The sequence below is a fragment of the Anopheles gambiae genome, chromosome 2 (genome assembly GCF_943734735.2).
Source record: "Anopheles gambiae chromosome 2, idAnoGambNW_F1_1, whole genome shotgun sequence".
In the NCBI taxonomy this organism is placed as follows: domain Eukaryota; kingdom Metazoa; phylum Arthropoda; class Insecta; order Diptera; family Culicidae; genus Anopheles; species Anopheles gambiae.
In genome coordinates this window covers 46,812,378-46,834,814 of record NC_064601.1, presented here as the reverse complement: position 1 = coordinate 46,834,814, position 22,437 = coordinate 46,812,378, and the positions used below count along the sequence as shown (strand labels likewise).

Below are 22,437 nucleotides of genomic sequence, written 5' to 3'. Positions count from 1 at the left end.
CAAAATGATGCCAAATACATTTAAAAATTAGGAACAATGTAAGGAAAGAATTAAACTTGATTGAGCTTGTTTAACTCTGGTTTATTGAAATTTACATTTACATAAATTTCTATCGGTGCTGTGGAAATTCATCATTGTGTCATAGAAAACACTTTAAACCGTTTTGAAAACTGTGAGTATATTTGTTAATCCCTTTTGGATATATTTTATATGCTTATTTCTTATGAAGAAATAATTGTTTTGGATATGCTCTGATTTCTTGTTCAAATCTATTTGATGAATGTTTATTTATTGACTTATTTATGTATTTCGGTATATATTTATTTGCTTATTTATTTAAATTTCTTTATTTATCAATTTATTTATCTATTTATTTATTTATTTATTTATTTATTTATTTATTTATTAATTTAATAATTTATTTATTTATTTATTTATTTATTTATTTATTTCTTGTACTATCTGGCGTATCCTACGACCTACGCGAAAATTCCGGCATCTGGAGGTTTTCGAGACTTATGGAGTACCTCACAACCACAATAGTCAGTTCTCGCTCTCGGTGGACGTTCCATATGAGGCGTGAACCCATTACGGGCATGTTCTTCTTCTTCTATTTGGCGTAACGTCCTACGCGGACATGCCAGCCTATACAGGCTTTCGGGGCTTATTCATTACCACGCAGCCGGATAGTTAATCCTTGCCGATTCTAGGATTGAACCCATGACGGGCATGTTATTGAGTCGTTCGAGTTGACGTGCATGTTATTACGTACGAATTGACGACTGTAGCACGGGATCGCCCATTTATTAATGTACTTAATTCATTAGTACGGACCTGCAGTATTGTCCAACTTTACATCATTGTACATTTGTACAAATAAGTGGGATTTCTTCCTTCATTCGTGACTGAAAGATTCAATAATTAAAATAAATATGAGTTTCCAGATATACTATCACGCATCGGACCGTATGTTTGACATCTCTGCTGTAGATGATGGTGAACTGCAGCGATCTTACCCTTGACAATGAAGGTTTTTGAGCTGGATAAGAAAGCCTTGGAGAAAGGGTTGAGGGATCAGTTAGAAGAAAAAAAAAATCGCTTGCACATGGTCCTCGGCATACTTTGTTATCAATGTGGCGCATCAATCGTAAACATAACTACACACATACACGCACATACCCAATATCATACTCAGAACAACGGAAATGAGCTGCCACTGAAATAGGATATGACGTACGCGTATCCAGTCGTTTCTTGGCGCTGATCAGAAACGGATAGTCATCCAGTATTGTTCCACACTTTGCTACGACACAACGCATCGACGCAGATCATGGATCGTATTTCGAGGTAATTTGGTCAAAGCCTTCATAATCGTTATTAAAGGACTTATTTCCTTTCGTTCGTTCAAACGCATTCCCGCAGCATACTACTAATCCTGATCGTTTACGTTGTGGCGAACGAAGCAGCACTAAGCCGACGCTGTCTTGCCGGCTCGGAACTGTTCGTCTGCATCCTTTCAACCTTCGACTACACACCTGGCAAAGACATTCCCGTGTTTGAGCTTCCTGTCGACGTAAAGGCGATTCGATTTATCGAGCCGTTCAGTGATGTTCACGGCAGCGATAACGAAATTCAAATGTACGATCGCGTCCTACATCTGCAACTAAACTCACCTGAAGCCATCGAGTTGAGATCTAGTTCCACGAGAGCAGTAGAAATTGCACCGAACCTAGCCTATGCTGATTTTTCTTCCAACGCCATCGCCGAAGTGTTGGTGCCGCCGAATCAATCTTACGCCTTACGGTACCTGGACCTAAATTACAACTACCGCCTAAAACATCCACAAGCGCTCGAGAACATTAGTCGGCTAGTGAATCTGGAGACGTTACATCTGTCGAGCTGCGTAGTTGAAACCATTCCGCAGAACATGTTCGAGAATTTGAACCGTCTCGCACATCTAACACTTGCCAGTAATAATCTAAAGCAGATCAACTTGGAGCAGCTCCCCATGAGTCTTACCCTGCTAAGGCTCGATGTGAACGGGCTAAAGGAGTTTCCTACCTCGGAAGTGGCTCGTTTACCACTGCTGGAGGACCTTAACCTCGAGCACAACGAGCTAAAAGAACTGAACGTTAATGCGCTCGTTCAAACCGCACCAAAGCTGCGACTCTTTTCGATCGGTCGAAATCCGCTGAAGCAGCCCGTACTGAACGCCATCCTGGATGAGCTGAACCGGCGAAATATTGCGTACTACAATATGGAGGTATCGAGCGATATGCAGTGTGGCGAGCATGAAGTGCACTATCGGGGAGTGTGCATGGCAAGCGACTTTTTCCTAATGAAGTGGACGGATTGGTTAGAGTTGATAATGCTGTTCGTTGGATTGGTGGCGCTGCTGGGTGGAATTGCGTATGGTGGTACAGTACTGTGGAAGCGTTATCATATGGCTAATTTTTCTGTGCAAACTAACAGAAATGAACCATAGTGGGCTAATGTGATTTGAAGCAATGCTTAGCCTTATTGTGAGGTTTTTAATAAAAACTTTGATTGTCCTTGCCACAACTTGGTTAAAATAGTATTGAATATTTCAACAAAATTGTTCAAAAAATGTTGCACAAAATATGTGATGATTGCTTGACTATATCAACTTTTTACTTTAGCAATGATGTCACTTATCTATTAAGTAAGTCTATTCATCATCATCAACTCATTCTAACTAAATATGCCAGACCTGATACGCCATTCTTGTCCTGTCATCTCCTGTAGCCTTTATAAATTTCCTTAAAACATCAATTTTATATAAATTGGATATACAGACGTTGCCACCTAATTTTGGCCCTAAGGCATCAATTTTTGACAGTGCGCATCAATTTTTGCCTCTTAGGCATCAATTTTTGACAGTGCGCATCAATTTTTGTCTCTAACGCACCTATTTTTGTCTGTAAGTCATCAATTTTTGACTCCTGTAGGAATCATGACAATTTTACAGGGTATTTAAGCAGATTTTGAACAATTGTTATTCCACATCTAATTAAAAATACAAAAACTGTGTAAATTGATTGTTTCTTGAGAAAAAATGATGAAATTTTAGAAATTTTAAAGCTTTTGTTTACGGCTGAAAATACATGGCAAATATTTTTCACTCCATTAAATCTTCCAAAATTGGCAAAACTTTTGTTTTATTTTAAATTCTATCAATAAAATTATTCACTACTTAACTTAATTTCAACCATTTCAGAACACACAGTTTCAGAAATTACGTAAAATTTTGTAAATAAAGCAAAAATTGATGCGCACTGTCAAAAATTGATGCCTTCGAGGCAAAAATCGTGACACGCTGTCAAAAATAGGTGCCTTTGAGACAAAAATAGGTGAGTTAGAGTCAAAATTTAGCGGCAACGACTGTAAATCAATATCAGGTAGGAAGGTAGGGATATAAATCAATAAATTTCATTTTTTCATACGCTCATCATTTATTCAACTTGTCTGCCTATCAAGTTTAGCAATACACTTTCCTAATCTATTCATACACCCTATTCAAAAAGGTCGTCGCTAAAAAACCTCTTTATGAGGTCACTCTATTCAAGAACCTATAGGTATACAACTACAATTGCTCTAAAAGTCACACCTATTATCTCTCTCTCCCTCTCTACAAAACTGGCTTAACGGAAAGCAAACAGCATAACGCATTAATTAACGCTAGGATTTGCAGAGTTACATTAGTAGAACTTTAATCTGTAAGGTTTGCTTAGGAATGCAATTCGCTTGATTGATTGATAACTCCAGTACTGCGATTTCTCATATTTCAAACACCGCAATAGACAATAAACAAAACGTACGCTTCCTTGTTACTGCTCATTATGAATGTATGAAAATCGTACGAGATTTTTATAGTTAGTCACTCTTTATAATATGGTTATAATTTTATTCGATTATTCTTGAATCAGTTTTGCTTAATGAACGCATTCACTTTACATACGAATATGTATTCTGAAACCTCAATTCTAAACACTGGTTTCGGTTTGCACTTGATTTTATCAGCACAACCCATATACACGTAAGCTTCACCCTTGCCACCCTTTTGCACTATCACAATAGACTACACATACACACACACACACACATAGCCCCTTGGTGAGGCCTCCCTCAGTAGCGCATCTGGTACCAGATCCAGCGCACGCTAAACCCAAACATACACACCACCAGCACAGCCATCACTAGCAGAAAGATGCCTTTCCAAAACGATCGCGCACCGAGCAGGGTTTCGGTAAAGCACAGACTGTCCACGCTGTATTCGTCCGAATCGCAACCCTCCTGATACATCCGCTCCATCCCAACGGAGTAGGTCACATTGTGCCGCTTCAGATCCGCGATGATGCGTTCCGCTTCCTCCTTGGGGAATGAGTTGTACGCGATCGGTAACACCTGGAGCGCCGGAAAGGCGGCAAACAGTGCAGCAAGATCGAGCGTTTGGAGCGAATTTGCCTCCAGGTCGAGTTCGCGCAGCGCACCCATCGAGACACCGGTCAGGCTGAGTTCGCGCAAATCGTTCCGTAGCAGCCACAGCACGGACAGTCCCTTCGGCAGTGGGCGCAAATCGATCGTACTAAAGCTGTTATCCCCAAGGTACAGATATGTAAGGTTTACCATACGTGTAAACACGGACGTGTTGAGCGTAGTTATACCATTTGCTTCTAGATTGAGCGTTTGTAGCTGCACCAGCACAGACAGATTGGCAATGTTCCTCAAGCTGTTGTGTGATAGATCGAGGTAGCGCACTGCGTACGCCTTGTCCGGTTCGATTTCGATCGTCGAGATCATGTTGTCGGTAAGATAACCGACCTGGAGACTGGGTGGCATGACCAGCTGTCGCAAACGGGTATCGCAAATCTGCAAGTTGGGCGGATTGTGTAGCACTGTTGTGTGCAGCGTCGTATCGTACCGAGTCAGTTGCTGCTGGCGGTTGTAGTAGTACTTCTCGAACAAGAGCCGTACCGTGCGCACGGTGGAAGGATACTGGACAGACGGCAGATTGTCGGGATGTTTCACCAGAGCCTTCGAATCGTACTGCAGATTCCAAATGCTGCACACGGTAGGTTCGGTTCCCGGCTCACACCGGTAAACGTAGCCTGAAGCTACTGAACAGAGCGCTAGCAACGCTAACAGTCGAATGTATCTGTGAAAAAGAAATAACAGAAAACATACATTTAACGATACTTTTCACCACCACTCTTTATACTCCAGATCCTTATTAACCTTCTCATTTTGAATGAATTACTACGCGATCAACAATCACACACTGTATTCCCAAATCCAAGCCAACTGCGTCGTTGGCGGTTCCAATGCTCACTGATAACAGGCGACGGGACGGCAAGTACGCGATCATACCCACAGCCGCAGAACGATGGAATGGATGGAATGATTAGTAGATGTGAGGTTTACCATCGGCACGCAACGCGTCGTTGTAGTTGTAATTAAACACAGACATGTTGTGAATGTAACATATGTGCCATTCATGTAGTTCCGATTTTAGATGAAATTCGCACTAGAAGCTGCTTCTTCCGCAACGGAGGATGACCTTGAGATGGTAAATCGTAAGCCAACTGTTACTGAAAATAAAAAAAAAACAAGCCCTTGATAAGAGAGTTGTAACGTAGCTAAATCATGTGTTGTTACTTTACGCTCCCGCGGGACGGAGAATATTGAAGACAAGCTGTTCTATCGCTGGTAGTCTTGTGGACATACGAACAAGGCAATACAATTTTGGAAACAGCCCCTGTGTATGGCGGCCTTTTATCTATCTTTATTTTGGGTTGATGTACGTTACAGAACATCGTTTGGTAGTTTTTGAATGTATTTTTACAAGCGATTGAACGACTATATACAACGACATGTTACAACATGGTGATCATTACACTTTGGTGAAATATTTTTTTATCTTTTATTCATCAGAACAAGCTCTTCATTAGAATGATTTAGTATCGGGTTTTATTTCAACATTACCATTTCCATTTTTTATTACTCTGATATTCTGCTCAAACGGGAGTTAGTCCATCGCCTAGCCAAAGGCCAATGAATGACTGAATACTTTGCTTAATCGTAACCAGCTCTGTCGAGTCCTCCTCCGCGATGGAGTAAATTTCAGAGTACAGGAACTCGTTCGGTACCACATACGCATAGCTAAGCGGATTGATGTAGCTCGTGATCGACACCAGCCGGTTCGGATCAAACTCCCCATTCGTAAACAGCACATTCGTGGAGCGCGGATCCTGTCCGCCGTAGTGCAGATTGGTCAGCCGCACACCCTCGTAGATGACGGCATCGGTGACCCACTCACCGAACAGGGCTCGGCAGGCGGAGAGGAAGAAGTGCATCGTCACCCGATCACCGAACGGCTGCTCGTCCAAGTCCGTCGTCCGGAACCAGCCGAACTCAGTGCATGCTTGGTACTGGGTCTGGCGCAATCCCAGCAGTGCATTTTCCGGTGCACCTGGCTGCAGCACCTGTGCCGCCTCCATGTTTGTATCGAAGTCGAACGGATTGCAGGGAAGGTTTGCATAGTACACGTTCAGCCAACCGGCAAGATCATGCAGGGCCGTTTCCTCCGTACTGTTCATCATGGCTTCACACACATCCCGGATCTTGGCAGTGCTTTGCTGTCCCAGCATCGCTTCCTGGATGGCCAGCTTCAGGTGGTAGAACAGTGTCTCCACATCGAGCAGCTTACCCGGCTCGATGGGCTCGCAGGTGTTTAGCAGGCTCGTAACCGTTTGATCCAGTCCCGCATCGATCAGATATTGGGCGGTGCGGAAGGCAACCCAGATCATGCTGTAGCACTCATTGCCACCGAAACGGCGAATCAGTTCACCAATATCTCCAGCATGCTCCTGGAAGTCGAAACTGGCCAGAACGGTCGCTCCTGCGCCCCAGGCACCGTCGATGATGCTGGGGAATCGTTGGCGGGCCCACGTCGCCAATGCTCCAGCGTATCCCGTGCCCATCAGGACGACTTTCGCGTTCGGATCACCCACTACGGTGTTGCGCAGGTAATCGATCCACTCAATCAGATCCATTAGTGCTTGCTCGGACTTGAGGAAGCGCAGATTCTCCGTTGAGTAGTCGCTAAAGACAAATCATTTATTACTTGCCCTAAGTTTTAAGAACCCTAAGTTACAAACGGACTAGATCTACTTACGGCACCGGAGTACTCGCTCCATAGTATCGATGTTCGTTCGTGAACAGCCAGGCGCCATCGCGGGCGGCCGTGTCATACAGCAACCCATGCTCGATGTAGTACGTCGTCATGGCAAAGTTGCCACCGACGAAAATGAAGATGGGTCCACCAGGCCGGTAGAACTCATTGTTTGAAAAGTAGCTAAACTCAAACGTATCCCTGTTCTGTGGGTTGAAGTGATCGATCTTGGTACGGAACCGTCCTCCGGTAGTGTTTTCGTTACGCGGCACAAAACCTTTTGGAATTGCTGGCCTAGCCAAGTGTCGCTGAAGTGTACCTAGGAGCCGAGTACTCCGCTCTTGGGTCGGTACCGCTGCCACTAGTGCTACGAGCAGCAACGCAAAGGGGATCACTTTCAACAGCCTCATGTTGGAGGTTATACAGCTCGGTGGCGTACGCACGGTTGCTTATAAAGTGTTGTCCAGAGCGGTCTTTTTTGCTTGTGCTTGGCGGCAGATAGGATTGTGGACATGGATTGCGGGCTGTATTGTCGGTATCGTTATCGGGTTATTGGAGATGACCGCTGGTACGAAACAACCGATAACCGTACCGATTTTGGGAAATTCATGTTTAGGAATTTGATGCTCTAGATTTATTGTTCTGTTCCGTCGAGGGAAAAGGTTGTGTTTGGTAGTCCAAACCAAGCAACATTTTATTGTTGTGAAATGAATGTGTCTACAAAACTGTAAAAGCTACAAAATAGTGCTGCAATAATTTTTTTATTGAAACCATTTTTTTGAGTTTCCTAAAAAACCCGTTTTTTAATAATAAAAAGGTATGCGGTTTCAAAATCACAGAGAGTAAACTTCCCGTCAAAAGATTATTTGATTGTATGGCTGAAATCCATTTTACCCCAAAGTTTACGCTTCGTTTGAAGTCCCATTTATGCACCGCTAAACTGCAATAATGTTTAAAGCGCCTAAAGGTATGCAATGCTCAACACACCTGGTAAAGGTGTCTACGGTTCGTATGAATTAGAGACATTAGAGATGTGAAGGAGAAGATCATTGCATCAGTTATCGTTTCACGCCAATTGCCTCCCTTCAACAGATTTGTTACGTATATAATATCGATCTTATCGTAATGATTTCTAATCTTAGCTTCATAGACAGTCTGCCTGACGTCAAACTGTACAAACAGCCGCTGATGTCCCTTTTTGGAACGTATAGATTTGGCATTTCTCTAGATAATTGCAATACATACAAACTGAACTCATTGTTCACGCTAACCTTACCTCATAACTTCTCAAAACCAAATGTTCCAACTCTGAACGTTATCACAAAAAAAAACCAATTGCACACTGAATGCCCATTCGCGTGCTGGTGTTACAATCGTAAACTCAATACAACCTCCGATAATAGATATCGGTTAATCGTGTTAGGTGGGCAAATTTGATAATACCAGTTATCTCGGCCGAATTATTTATCCCCAGACTCGATTGACCACGGACGGAAGTAATGGGTTTAACATTGAATTGCTCACGGGAACCTTCACGAACTCCATGCGGACTCGTGTGTTTGTTACATATCCTGCTGTAATAACAACCGATGCGCACACTTAACAATGAATCGGTAGATGCATCTGGCAGGGCGTTTCATGCCCTAATACGTCCCACAGTCCCTTCAAAAGTGCTGCAAAAGAGAGCTGAAACTGAGATACGCCCGAGGGATTATCGGTAGCGTGCGATAGGACCAGATTCGATAATCTGCGAGGTTTAAGGCAGGAGGGTATAAAAGCTACCCCCAGGGCACCGTAGCCCGATCGGTGTAGAGTCCATGGTGGCCTACGGTGCTGACTGGAAGTATTTCGTTGGGTTGTGTTAAGTGTGTCCGGGTGTGTATACTACAATGAAACGATTTCTTGCGATCCTGGTGGCCTTTGCCATTGGGTGTAGTGACGTGGCGCACGGTATGTTGCGTGAGTCATGGTTCGAGACACGTGTCGATCATTTCAACCCGCGCAATCAGGACAAGTTCGCCATGCGCTACTACATCAACGATGAGCACGCGTACGCCCGGGGACCAATTTTCATTGTGGTCGGTGCCGCCGAGCCGATCCAGACGCGATGGATCACCGAAGGACTGTTTTACGATATTGCGTATCTCGAGGGCGCTTATCTGTTTGCGAACGAGCTGAGATACTTCGGATATAGCCGACCGGTAGAGTAAGTATGCAAAGTCACCCGTACCAGTACGAATGTCTCAAGGCCTGGTTTGTGTTGTTTGCTGCACTTGTACAGAAATGCAGAGACGGAGAATCTGGATTTCCTCAATGCCGACCAGGCGCTGGCCGATTTGGCCGAGTGGATCACCTACCTAAAGGAAACGTACACCTACAACCCGAACGCGAAAGTCATCCTGATGGGTACGGCTTACGGTGGTGCCCTAGCCACCTGGTTCCGCCAGAAGTATCCTCACCTTGTGGACGGTGTCTGGGTGTCGAGTGGTGCCATCGAGGCTGATTTTGCGTTCGCCGGCTACAACGAAGCGCTCGGGGAAAGCATCCGCCAGTACGGTAGCGACGCGTGCTACAGCACCATCTGGAGTGGGTTCCGCGTGGCGCAGAACATGGCACACCTCGGGCTAGCCGAGCTGCTCTCGACCGAGTTCCATCTATGCGAACCGCTCGACACCGATAACGATCTCGATGTGCGTGCATTCCTGCTCGGTCTGCGGGACGACATCGAGTTCGAGATGCTGCATCTGCGCAACATCAACTCGATCCGCGAAATGTGCGCCGAGATGGAGCAGCAGCGGGACAGTAGCCTGAACGCACTGATTGACTGGTTTGCCCGCGAACATCAGTACGAGCAGTGTGTGCACCTCAACTTTGACAGGTACATGGAGCGGTACCTCGAGACGGACTTTAACGCTGCCAACTTGCAGGCCGGTCACCGCCAACGGCTCTATCTCCAGTGCACGGAGGAGGGCTTTTTCCCCACGACATCCGAGTCGGAGGAGCAACCGTTTGGTAACATGATCGGGCCGGACTTTTTCGTGAAGGTGTGCCAACGTGCGTTCGGCGAATGGCTTACAGAGGACGTGATCTTCAAGCAGCTGAAATCGACCAACACACGCTTCGGTGGGCTGCAGCCAGCGATCGAGCGGGCCCATTTCACCAACGGTGGCATCGATCCGTACCGCGTTAGCAGTCCGCTCGAGGATCTCAATCCCAAAGCGCCGGCCACACTCATCCCGGACACGTTCGTGTCACCCGATCTGGACTCGATCGACTACGAGAACGATTCGGAGGAGTTGATTGCGGCCAAGGAGCGCACGCGAACGCTCATCGACACGTGGATCTTTGAGGATTATGAACCGATTCACGCTTAGGTGGAAATCTTTTTTTTATATTGCCTATGTTTAAATAAATCACGATACCTTCCCCTACCCGTAGTACTGCGTCGTTGTATATTATTATAAGAACATCTTCCAAACACGCCTTATCGTTATCGCTTTATCGTGGATTGAACGGGAATAGATAGCTTTCCAGCAGTTCCTTCAGACGACGCTTCACCTCAACCAGCTCGGTGGAATCGTTTTCCTCCGAGATGGCGCCCAGGTCAGCGCCCGCCAGCTCGCCCGGAATCACATCAGCTAGTGCGTACGCATTCAGATCGGACACTACGCTCAAATAGCGCCACGGATCAAACGCACCGTTGGTAAAGTGGATCTGCATCACGTTCGGCCTATCGCCGCCGAACCGTTCGTTCATGCGCGTAGTCGACTGGAACATCAGCTCGAGCGATATCCAGTCGCCGAAGACGCGCCGGCACATCTCGAGGTATAGTTCCATCGTCACCCGCTCACCGAATGGTTGCAAGTCAGAATCGGTCGTAATGAACCACCCGTACTCGGTGCACTGTTGGTACAGGAACTGCCGTTCGCCAGCCATACTGATTTCTGTCGATGCGGACGTTTCTTTGAGCGTTTCAATGAACTGATCGAAACTCACTATGATGCACCCGGCATCAGAGACGAACTGTTGATTAAACCAGTTCGCGAACGCATCCAGCGAGGTCGTAGAGTCGTTGTTTGTAATATCATCACAAACTGTCTTAAACTCATCGACGCTGTTGAAGGGAAGGGAATAATTATGGGAAAACAATCAGTTAGTCTGTGATAACACAGTTCATTCCCATGGCCCACACTCACTTTCCATTGCGTAGTGTGTACAGCTCGATCGATGTCATCAGCACGCTGAAGAAGTAAGCCACGGCCATACGATCCTCCGAATCGATCGGACTACACAGATTAAACTTCTCGTACAGTACCTCCCCGAACCCGGCATCGATCAAGTTCTGCGCTACGTGGAATGCAATGAAGATGCGATTGTAGCACTCATTGCTACCCACCGTGATTGCCGTTTCGGCCCAGCCCGACGAGAACTCCTGGAAATCAAACACCGCCTGTATATACCCACTTGAAGACCAAGTAGCATCGACCAGATGCGGGTACCTAACCCGGAACCAGGTAGCCAAACCACCGCCCAGCCCGGTACCTGTTACCAGTGGATGGGCGAATGGATTATTGATCACGGTGCGGCGCAGATGCACTACAAAGTCGGCCACATCAGCCAAGATCTGATCGGTGTTGAGTAATCGCAAACTCTCCACTGTAAGATCGCTGGAAATCGCATGGACAACGGAATTAGTTGCTTCAGTTTAAAAAAACTATTATCTCGGTTCTCACTTACCCCACCGGTTGACTTTTGCCGTAGAATCGCGTTTCGAGCGCAAAGACTGCGCCGCCCAAATCACGCGCCATTTCGTTAATCAGAGTACCATCGTCGATCATGGAAGGATCGAGCGGTGCATCGCCGGTAAGAAAGATCAGCATCGGTCCTCCCTCAACAAAGTGATCCATCAGCGCCAAATAGCGGTTGCTCCATGTTGTCAGGTCCTGATTGTTGAAGTGGTCTACCTCGGTAGTGAAAAACTCCTCCGTGATATTCGCATTCCTTTGCGACGGCTTCAAGCCGACCGTTGCACTGCGCAACCTGTTCAGGAACGATGGTGTCAGAGCTTTCGGAGGCGTTGAGAGTTTAGCTGCGAGAGCTGTGCCACATGCGGCAAGCAATAGTACCACTAGAATCTTCATTTTGAAATCCACTATTCACTATCCCCATCCACGCACTGTGATGGTGGACCTATGTATTCGTGGAGCAGGTTGGGGAGAATGGCTTTTATATAAGCAATAGACCAGCCGGTAGAGATATGGCAGCCTTTGGCCGTTCGCCGAACTGGTACTATAAAAACCATCTTCCTATCTTGCCCTGTCTAATGGCTCAAAACAGATTGACCGTTTGATGCCCTCTAACAGTTGACCATTTCGCTCAAATTCTTTTTAGGAGGCGTGCGTCTCACTAGTCATAAAAGTTCTCTTATTACACCGCCACCACATTGATTGGACGGGTATTAAGATGTGTGCACTTATCTCATACTCGATAATACAACTAAAATATAATTGTCTTATGGCCTGAACGGCAACATCATTCCTCTTCCGGTTCGTAAAAAAGAAACATCGTTTTAGCTAAGATAAGATAGAAGATCATTTATAGCATTGTAATAGAACTTCCGATGGTGTAATATATTATCTTTCCGTTTTGTTCTACCGCAAAAACGATTGGTTCTTATTGCTTCGTCGATAATTTAAATTTTCCGGGTTTAGCAGAGGACATCATGGGCACCCAAATGAATCATGCCGCAGCAATAATTCCATTGATAAATCCGAGACATAAACTTTCTGGAAGTCCGAACTTTGATAAGGGAGGGATGTTTTACTACTCATGAAGTCTTACATAGCATCGAACATCCTACCAAGTGGCTGGAGTTATCGACTCGCACAACGGCTTGCTTCTCCTAGAGTAGAGACAATTACTCCTAAAGTAACTCCTTACTTGCTTACTTATCCGGCGCTTCAACCGCTTTGCGGTCTTGGCCTGCCTCAGGAGTGTCCGAAACCGCTCAGGGTCTCGCGCCTTCGTCTGCCAGTCCGTTATTCCGGTCTTAATGGCGGACGCCTCCACGCCATCTTGTCTCCTCAGTTTGGGCCTACCAACTGTAACTCCAAAGTAACTCCACTGACGTTGTAAAAGCTCCCTGGGGGGCTTTTCACTACTCTTGATCTTGAAAATGAGCAATTTTTGCTCCTTTTGGTGCTTTATGAGCTTGCCTTTATTCTAGACCCAGAACTGGTAGAGCTAAGTTCCTGCTGTGTATGAATAGTCTGAAGAATATGTCATCTCTTGCTACAGAGGAACAGTTTCGATGGGAATATATCGCACTTTGGCTTCTAAAGAGTAAATGTGTTATCAGGAGTAAAATACAAGAGAGAGTTGCGTGGTTTAACCAATCTATGATATGGTGTAAAAAAAAATGATGAGAAGCTACAACCTTTGCACCAATATACCTAGATGATGTGTCACCCTAGACCTATGGGTGAGCTCTAGAACCGGATCAGACTGACTAGCGTACGCTTTCTATCACCGTGCGTATCTTTACCTTGTTACCCGTAACAACGGTCTTTCCCTAAAAAGTCTCTTTTTTATTTATCTATCCTATAAAATCGATGCACAGTTTAATGATGAATAAAATAGCATTTAAACATGCATCGATTCGTTCGAGGTCTTGCAACCCCTGTTTCTGGTAGAACGACACGCATTAAAGCGTATCGATACGCGCGAAGGACTCGTCCCTCAAAACAGTTTTTTTGTTAGTTTCCGTTGCTATGAATAACAAACATAGTAACTGGTATGATGATTCCCACCAATACTGGTTCCTCTATTTCTTTGAGCAGTTTTAATTGAGATCCAGCCAAGACAGTGTTCAAAATTGTTTTTTTTCAGTGATTTTTCACTATATTGCTTTAAAAAGTCTATATAACAGAAGTAATCATGTCTTTTGAGGTAACATATGTGGCATTTGTTTGTGCTGGAGTAATGGTGTATTTTATGCGCTTTCGTTCCTTCATTTGCAGCAAGATCGTCGCAGCATTTATGAACGACGACGCAACATACTGTACCTTGTGGCGAACTATCTGTCCACCATGGGGCTCCATCAAACCCGACAGGCACTGGTCGACGAGACGAACCTAACGAGCGAATACGAGGTGTGCGATAACATTGACCTCGATACCATCTACCAGGACTTTTGTAGCTACTTCCTGCTCAAGTTCGGCAAGCAGCCACGCATTGTAAAGCGCACCGAATCCATCGGACCCCTGCCAACGGCACACCGGAAGCTGTCCGGAGCGAGACGTAAGCCTCCGCTGCCCGCAGTCCCCAAACCGGATGGCAAGGATCCGTTGAATTCGATCACCAATGTGGGCGATGAGATGCAGGCACTTCGTATTACGGCGGCCAATCCCGCCGAACACCTCGAAGGACACACCTCCCCGGCGGTGCCGTACGCCAATCCGAAGCTGCTGGTACGGCTGCAGGACCACTTTACCAGCGAATGGAAGGACCTTGCGGAGGAAGTCTGTAGGGATTTGATCCGCAGGGACCTACGCCAGCGCTGGTCAAGCATTAAGGGGCTGGCCGGTCCGATCAAGGTGCTGAAGGAGAGTGTCATCGCTCCGCTCGAGCATCCGGAACTGTTCGTGGGACTGGCTCAGCCGTGGCGCTGTGTGCTGCTGCACGGAGCGCCGGGAACTGGGAAAACCCTGCTAGCGCGAACGCTGTGCTCGGAAACGCGCGAATCGGTGACGTTCTTCAGCACCACGGCCAGCACGCTCATATCGAAGTGGCGCGGTGAATCAGAGAAGCTGATCCGGGTGCTGTACGAGGTGGCCAAATTTTACGCCCCGTCCATTATCTTCATCGACGAGTTTGACAGTTTGGCGTCGCGGCGTGACACCATTCGGGAGCACGAAGCATCGAAGCGTTTCAAGAACGAGTTCCTGTCGCTTATCGATGGGTTGGAAAGTGCAGCCAACGAAACGGCTGCTCCTACGGCGCACGATCGGGACCGGGTGTTTCTGCTGGCCAGCACCAACCTGCCGTGGGAGCTGGATCCGGCCTTTCTGCGACGGTTTGAGCGCAAAATTCTCGTCGATTTACCGACAGCCGATGGACGGAAGGAGCTGATCGAGCATCTGCTCCCGACCGTTACCGCATGGCCCGAGCAGGAGATACAGCAACTTGTAACGCTTTCGGAGGGATGGACGGGTGATGAGGTTCGACTCGCGTGCAAGGAAGCGTCCATGATGCTGCTGAGGAACAGGATCAACGAGCGTCGATCGAACACGAACCGAGCGGCGGACCAGGAAGAGCTTCAATATTCGATGCTGCGCAAAGCTTTTGAACAGTTGCGTCCTGGTTGCGTGGAATTGGCGCAGAAGCATCGTGACTGGAATCAACGTTACGGAACGCAGCTTGTGGACTGAGCGGAAATGAAAAGTACGAACTTTATAACGCCCACACTGGCAGCATATTAGCAAGCCTGGTATATTTTAACTCTTTTCTGTATGTCTTTCGTTGATCCTGTGATTGATCCTGCTCTCTCTGTTTTTTTTTTCTCGAACTTCAGGTTTTGACCAACTTACTTAAACGATTAAATAATATAAAAAAGGATATCATGAAAGTGGAACTTGGCAATGGGCGGGAAAGAAAGCATGTAAGTTGTAACGGTACAGTATAGAACACTGTTCGCAATGTGCCATTTAATCATTTCGCATTGTTCAATGCCCATCACGACAAGCCTAATAGTAACGAATGACGCTTCAACGAAAGTTATCACTTTGCTGCGCCGTAAGAATTCCCATGACCTCGTTAAAACTTGACGACAGCAACCCTACAGTTTCCGCTCGAGCATAGCAAAATTACGATTGTCGTGCCCGCTTCTGCTGCGTGTGTTGCTGCTGCTGCTGAGACATTCGCTGGCCATGGTAGAGCCCGGTGTAGTAACCGCTCATGTACCACGACATCAGCATGGCAGATAGGTTCTCCGACTCTACATCGTCCGCGTCTTCCAGCATCGGGGGCATCGGCGGAGGTGGCGGAACCATGTACGCTGTGGACATGCTGGGGCCCAACATGCCAGATCGTCCACTCCTGCCGCCGGCCGCCTGGCCCATACTCGATCGTCCAAAGTTCGGTCCGAAGTTAATCTTGATCTTGCTGGCCTGCTTCGTGAACCGCTCGTCATCGCTAATGTCCATCTGCGAGTCGGCACCGGCAGCTTCCGCTTCGGCCGCCTCAACGCGCTGCTGCCGCCGTGCCTTTCGCCCCCAGGACGGTAGCAGCTCCTCCAGCAACACCGTCTGCTCGTTGTTGTACCCGACGTACCGGATCAAACAGTCCCCATGGCTGCCAAAGCCAATGATTTTCGCCTCGTAATCCACCCCATCGTCGTAGGTCGCTCGCACGTAGTCACCGATCTCGAACGCGCCCGTCGCTGGTGGACCGTTCGCTGTGCCTTGCTCCTGCTCAGAAATCTCCATCGCGCCCTTTTCCTCGTGCTCCGGCGTGCCGACGGTTGCTTCTCCTCCGGTCGAATCGCTGTCTTTGTGTTGCTGCCGGCGAGGCTTGTGGCCGCTGCAGCCCGCCACATCCGCCAGGCCGCCCCGGTTCGTGTTCATGGCCAGCCGCTTCGCTACTTCCGCCTTTATCAGTGCCAGCGATGCGTCATACTTTTTGATGATAATACTGTCGTCCCAAATGTCCTCGCGACCGATCGCACCGCCCAGTGGCACGGAGGCTGGTTCCGCTTGCCCTTCCGGAGCAGCATTTGGCGTAAGCTGAAACGGGACAGCATACAACAGCATAAACAAAGCGCCTGTTTGGACCGCGGATCTTGGGAAGAGTGGAGCATATGCTTGGGCATGCGGGAAAAAACACCGACACCAGTACATACCGATTTTCTGCCGCCTGTACTCATCACCAGAGCTTTAAAATCAGGTAAACTAGTTAGTAAAATAGTATGGTAATTTTTGGATAAAATCTCACAACTTTTCCTACAATATACGTTTTGACAGATGTTTGTTTGTGTACCGAGCTGTCAAAATTAGCGGTGTTCGAAGTTCGAAAATGCTGTTTTGACCAGTAGTGTCATGAGTTAAGCCCAGCAGTGCGGCTTGGTCCAATCCAAACGAAAAAAATGCATTTGCAAAACGGGGGTTTGAATTGGTAAGCATGCTTTTCAATTTTTAAATTAACATGGTTTTCGTTGGGACAGTTTTTCTTGTTTGACACATTTTTTGGCGCAAGGGAAACATTTCATGATTTTTAAAAAAATCATTAACCTGACTGAATGCTGAGTAGGTTTGAGCGGTATTTTATAGAAACGATGATAGATCGATATTGCAAATAGATCGTATCCTACAAAACCTGGACCGAAGCTCAATCCTCATGCAAACTATTCGATACCTCTTGGTGTCCAATATAAAATTGTGTTTATTATTTATCTAAAAGAACGGGTATGTTTATGATCGAGCAAAACAAATTCTTATCGGTAGGAGCATATCGAATATCAACAATAGAAACATAATTCGTTCAGGAAAACGCTCATTTACATTGCGCCATCACCATAAGAACATTCTTGGCCCACATTTCTTTCGTGTGACGATCGCCGGATCAAGATCACATTGTTCTCGTTAATTAAATCATGTTATTCTCTCATCCTTTGACTGCACATTACCTGCAGCGAGAACTGGAGCACATCACGTATCACACTAGCGGAAAATCTCTCCACACATTTACCGCTAAAGTTCTGTAGGTGCTGGTGCAGTAATGTAAATTACAGTCCCCTACAACAATCGGAATATTTAACATTATGTTCACAACTCATAAGCATTGCGGCGATGTAACACGAATGTCTTTCCCTACCGTAATAAATATAACAAGAGCATCTATTTTTTCGATTTCCTTGTAGCATTTGAAAACAAATAGATAAGATATAGGTAATGATAATAATTTTAGATTATTTTTTTTTTTACACAAAGAAAAAAAATAAGTTCAAAATGTATAACAGAACAAAACTTATTTCTAAAAGCACGTAATAAATCTAATCAAAGTATGGATTTTTTTATTTTATTTTCTTATAAAATAGCTATTATCTTTTATTAATTTCTAATGCAACGAATGCTTCCAATTAGTGATTCTAAAGCAGGAACTTTAAAACAATTGTAACTGTTTGTAATTGTTTCCTCGTGCTAAAGATACATATCTCAATCCGAAAGATTCTAGGGTATTTCTTTAGCCTTTATTTACGATACCTCGACCACTCGACTCAATTGCTCCATCTGTTCCGGCTGGCAGAGCATTTCCAGCCGAGCATCGTATCTTCAATTTCGGTGAACATCATCAACCTGTCTGCCAAGCGCAGAGTGCCTCTGCTCGGTCCGGGGTTGAGAATCGTGAGAAGCGTGATGGAAATTCGATAGCATTGCTGCCTGGCGCCGGTTCTTGAGATGTGAAAAGTAAGAGTGATACAGTAATACGAGAATGGGAACAGTCAGAACGGTTCAACATCCACCGTTTTTGGGGGATTTCGATTAAATTCTTCTTTACTAAAACAACAACATTAACAACAAACGTAAAATCATTGCCAATTTGTGCAATGCAGAAAAAATCATTCACTTCATTCCTTTTAGTAACAATAGTAGATTACAAAAAAAATCACCAAAAACCGGGAAGCTTTGCGTGTACCTCGTGTGGCAAATGTATTTTCCGCGGCCCGCAACAAAGAACTCCAAAATACTCGCTAGACACACATACAACCGGATGGTGGCGCTCAACACAAGTAACAAAACGTTGCTAGGCAACGGTACCACGCTGCAGCAGCACAAAACTGCGTAAGCAATGGAAACAAAAGGTACCGAACACACACACACACACACACACGAACACACAGGTGGTAGTGGGAAAAAAGGTGCACACAGGTGCCGACTGATCGCAGCCACCAGCCGGGTGCCATTCGCCGAACGACTGCTGGCCGCATCAGATGGGACTGCGCGAGCCCTCAAAGGAGAAGAGCACGTCCAGATTGGAAAACAAAAGCCGCTAACGATCCCCGGGTGTGTGTGTGCACGGGTGCGCGCGTTCGTTTGAATGTGAGTGCGCGGCGGATTCGCGTTGAAGATTCGGTCATCCTTGCTTAAGCCGGCGCGAGAGATGCGTAAGTGCGCATGTGAGATAAACGTGTATGGGGAAAAATAAGAAGCTTAGAGTGCGCGTGTGTGTGATTAGACCAAATGTGAAACACGGCTTTGCCTCGATACACATGTTATTGTGCTTTTAATTGTGCCAAATACATTTGCATAACAATACATGTTCAACTGCTAGTGACAACGATGGTAAAGTTTGCTTAGAAGAACAACCTTAATATTAGTATTAGAACCGCGGATGAATGTGTGAGTGTGAGTGAAACACTGTCTACTATCGAAGTGCTCCCTTTAAGTGTACCCACACAGCGATTGGACCATCCTATGTAGGATATGTTCGTAATAATTAAAATTTGACGTGATCGATTCATTTGCCAAATTCACTCCCCCCAAATCATTACCGCCCGACACGAATTCCGGTGTCTTTACAGATGTCGGATCTGCCTTTCTGCATGTGTTTAATTATCACCATCATCAACATCATCATCGTCCGTCTGCATCTTACGCGGGGTCTCGCACGTAATCGTCTCAGCTTCATGCCAAATCGACGATGATCGGGGCAGCCATATTACTCAATTCAATCAATGCGTATCTCGTTCGCCATTCGATCGCTTTTAGGATTTTTTTTTGCAGCAGCAGTAGCATTTGTTGATTTGTATCCATTTATTTCGGTGCGCAAGAGAGGAAAACGAAAATCTCCCATGCATTGGCGTCCATACCACACCCCACGTTTCGATTATACTGCGGTGGAGTTTGCATCGGTTTGAGAAATATTTTATTGCTATTAGTCAGATTTTGCACATTGCCGTTTTCTTCCATCCATTTGCTTTCTTTTGATTGCGCCTTTTTTCGCCCCGTTTGCATGAGAAACAAACAAACAGCCCGCACCAAAAAGACCGAAAAGACCCGCACCGAAGACGAAAAGTGAGTTTAATCTTGTAGCAAAAATGCGGTTTGGATCGTTTCCTCCTTTAGAAAAAAAATGCGTCGTCCCCATAACAAGCTGGAGGCTGACGTCTCCACCGACGCATCGATCGCAGGTCAGGAAGTGGCCAGTAGTGGCGTGGCAACACTTGTGTATGCTTTCGTGCGCGTGCGCGCGTGTGTGTGTGCACACCAATTATAATTCACTTTTTAAAGCATTCGACAGACGAAATGGTTTTTTAGGGCCCTCCCCGCTCCCCCCAAAAACCGAAAGCTGGTTCCGGCTCATTTTCATCTCCTGGCTCGGTCTCGGAACAGGTTGCGCCGTGTGGCCGTGGCCGGCTGGAAAACTAACCGACCCACACGGACCAACACACGCACAAACACGTGTGAATGTGAAAATATAATAGTGAACAGAAGAGTAGGAACGGCAAAAAAAAAAAACAAAATGGAAAACCTCCACAATTATCCAATATTAACGCGAGCAACGCGATGATTGAGAGTTGTCGATCATCGTTTGCAGGATTGCGGAAAAATGGCAATTAGTTGAACGTTTTGATGTGTGTGTGTGTGTTCCGTTTTCGTTTGACTTGATATGTGTTTAGTTTGGTACTTTTCGTAGATGAATTTCAACATTTTTTAAAAATATTTATATGGCCAAGCTGTTTCCAACATTTCCAATGAACGAGACAAATTTTAACGCATTTCCTAACTTCACATGTGTTGTTGAAGAAAGTGCTCTATATTTGCCAATCTTTGTAAAAACTTTTTTTTTAAATCCGGTAAATAATTTAAAGTAACATATATTGCTGTTAGCCAACCCTGTCAAATGTTCGAACGGGAAAACAATTTGGAAATAGTTTTTCAAGCGTCTGTGCATCATTTTCACTTTCTAAATCCCTCCCTTCCTCTGGCGCCACCCTGCCTCCTAGTGAAATTAGCGTGAATCCAACAAGAACGCATACGCGACCGAATCTATGCTCTGGGTGACCCACATCTTAGACCCTCGGGGCTAATTTTGAAGTGTTTTTAAATCGGTGATTACACGCCACACACAGACACACCGGAAACGGAACATCGTGGAACACGTGTAGCTGCCTGTTTGTGTGTGTGTGCGTGACACGTGGTTGCGGTCCGTAACAACGGCGTTCGACAGGTCGAAATAGGCGACGAGCACGCCCGCCCGTCCGAAGATGGGACTGCTTGAGTGGATCAAAAAGTAAGTACCGCCCCAGCAAACTTTAGATTGAGCTTTAAGTTTAAGGTTGGGAGACTCCGAAACCTTGCGAGTGAGTTGTTTTTTTTTCTCCTTTCCCACTGCAGATAGGTCAAACTGTTTGGGAGACCGAATTTCAAAACCTGGAATTTGGAAGAAAAAAAAAACCGGCCCGAGGGAAAAGAATCGACCGAGACAACGCCAATTTCTTACACGACAGTTTTCTTGAAAACCTTTGATTGGATGTGTTGCTTTTTTTTCGCACCACGTTTCGGTTCGGTTGGCGTTGTGTATTCTACCGTGTCTGTGGCCAGCGTCTTTGTTGTTTTTATTCGTTCGTTTGCAGCCTTTTTTCTGTGGTTCCAACTTCCTTTTTGTAGTGGAGGGAGGGCGGAGAGGGTGGGCACAAATTGCGTGCGCGGGGTGAACGGGAAATCAATGTCACAATTTGTACGAAAGCAGCACCTTGAAGGTGCTTTCGTACAAACATTGGCTAACGATTTCGGTAATAGGTCGGCTACGTTTGCTGGTGTAGATCAAGCGATCAAAGGCTGTATTTGTTTATTTTCCTACGGCCTAGTGATTGAGCAGTTCCGCGCCAGTGTTGGCGAACTGAAAAACCTTGAAAAAAGGCGTTGCATTAATTACTGTGGGTGGTTTGTCTGCAGGAATAGTGCGAGCACATGGTTTTCGCTGACAGGTGGACAGATTTATTGCCAAAAATACACAATCGCAGGCGCTCTGCTTCCAAATTCCATTCACAGCCCTTGCTCCGGATACGAAGTTCCTTGTTGCTAATGCACTTGGCATTTGTTGTTGATTCAAGTTATTTTATTCGAGTCTCGGTACCAATTTGTCGTCCCACAAGTACCGTCTCATCCGAAATGCTTCCGTACCCCTAATGTGGACAGTTATCGCACGCCTCTCTCCCGTTCTCTCCAGTCCGGCAACTATCGAGA

At 45.9% G+C, this 22,437-nt stretch overlaps 8 protein-coding genes across 12 annotated transcripts in view; 4 read left to right on the top strand and 4 right to left on the bottom strand.

The window, feature by feature from the left end:
* The first annotated feature begins 1,034 nt into the window (after positions 1-1,034).
* LOC5667430 (osteomodulin) lies at positions 1,035-2,562 on the top strand. The gene is made up of 2 exons (XM_001689074.3): positions 1,035-1,347; positions 1,423-2,562. Exons 1-2 carry the CDS (start codon positions 1,331-1,333, stop codon positions 2,483-2,485), a joined length of 1,080 nt encoding a protein of 359 aa, XP_001689126.3. The 5' UTR covers positions 1,035-1,330; the 3' UTR covers positions 2,486-2,562.
* Positions 2,563-3,885: 1,323 nt separating this feature from the next.
* Positions 3,886-5,865, bottom strand: LOC11175796 (uncharacterized). The gene is made up of 3 exons (XM_061646185.1): positions 5,677-5,865; positions 5,257-5,609; positions 3,886-5,176 (listed from the first exon to the last, which is right to left on the bottom strand). The coding sequence occupies exons 2-3, from the start codon at positions 5,262-5,264 to the stop codon at positions 4,147-4,149; spliced, it is 1,038 nt and encodes a 345-aa protein (XP_061502169.1). The 5' UTR covers positions 5,265-5,609; positions 5,677-5,865; the 3' UTR covers positions 3,886-4,146.
* A 96-nt stretch (positions 5,866-5,961) lies between these two features.
* LOC1278833 (putative serine protease K12H4.7) lies at positions 5,962-7,602 on the bottom strand. The gene is made up of 2 exons (XM_318472.6): positions 7,196-7,602; positions 5,962-7,122 (listed from the first exon to the last, which is right to left on the bottom strand). The coding sequence occupies exons 1-2, from the start codon at positions 7,600-7,602 to the stop codon at positions 6,036-6,038; spliced, it is 1,494 nt and encodes a 497-aa protein (XP_318472.6). The 3' UTR covers positions 5,962-6,035.
* A 78-nt stretch (positions 7,603-7,680) lies between these two features.
* Positions 7,681-10,629, top strand: LOC1278832 (thymus-specific serine protease). Its single transcript, XM_318471.5, has 2 exons — positions 7,681-9,398; positions 9,474-10,629. The coding sequence occupies exons 1-2, from the start codon at positions 9,082-9,084 to the stop codon at positions 10,564-10,566; spliced, it is 1,410 nt and encodes a 469-aa protein (XP_318471.5). The 5' UTR covers positions 7,681-9,081; the 3' UTR covers positions 10,567-10,629.
* Positions 10,622-12,406, bottom strand: LOC5667435 (putative serine protease K12H4.7). Its single transcript, XM_001689073.2, has 3 exons — positions 11,930-12,406; positions 11,389-11,859; positions 10,622-11,306 (listed from the first exon to the last, which is right to left on the bottom strand). Exons 1-3 carry the CDS (start codon positions 12,331-12,333, stop codon positions 10,691-10,693), a joined length of 1,491 nt encoding a protein of 496 aa, XP_001689125.2. The 5' UTR covers positions 12,334-12,406; the 3' UTR covers positions 10,622-10,690.
* A 1,263-nt stretch (positions 12,407-13,669) lies between these two features.
* LOC1278830 (katanin p60 ATPase-containing subunit A-like 2) lies at positions 13,670-15,818 on the top strand. Its single transcript, XM_061650494.1, has 2 exons — positions 13,670-13,673; positions 14,141-15,818. Exons 1-2 carry the CDS (start codon positions 13,670-13,672, stop codon positions 15,619-15,621), a joined length of 1,485 nt encoding a protein of 494 aa, XP_061506478.1. The 3' UTR covers positions 15,622-15,818.
* On the bottom strand, positions 15,643-17,222 carry LOC1278829 (survival motor neuron protein). The gene is made up of 2 exons (XM_318468.5): positions 17,091-17,222; positions 15,643-16,974 (listed from the first exon to the last, which is right to left on the bottom strand). Exons 1-2 carry the CDS (start codon positions 17,112-17,114, stop codon positions 16,057-16,059), a joined length of 942 nt encoding a protein of 313 aa, XP_318468.5. The 5' UTR covers positions 17,115-17,222; the 3' UTR covers positions 15,643-16,056.
* A 1,903-nt stretch (positions 17,223-19,125) lies between these two features.
* The window catches only part of LOC5667439 (uncharacterized), a 38,209-nt gene continuing 34,897 nt past the window's right edge, over positions 19,126-22,437 (top strand). The window contains exons 1-2 of one of the 5 annotated variants that reach the window (XM_061643107.1): positions 19,126-19,287; positions 21,195-21,481. In XM_061643107.1, the coding sequence (XP_061499091.1) occupies positions 21,456-21,481 (26 nt within the window). In that variant the 5' untranslated portion in view covers positions 19,126-19,287; positions 21,195-21,455. Of the gene's footprint in view, positions 19,531-19,568; positions 19,594-21,194; positions 21,482-22,437 lie in introns of those variants that run through there. The other 4 variants (XM_061643105.1, XM_061643106.1, XM_061643108.1 and 1 more) reach the window with 4 other exon arrangements.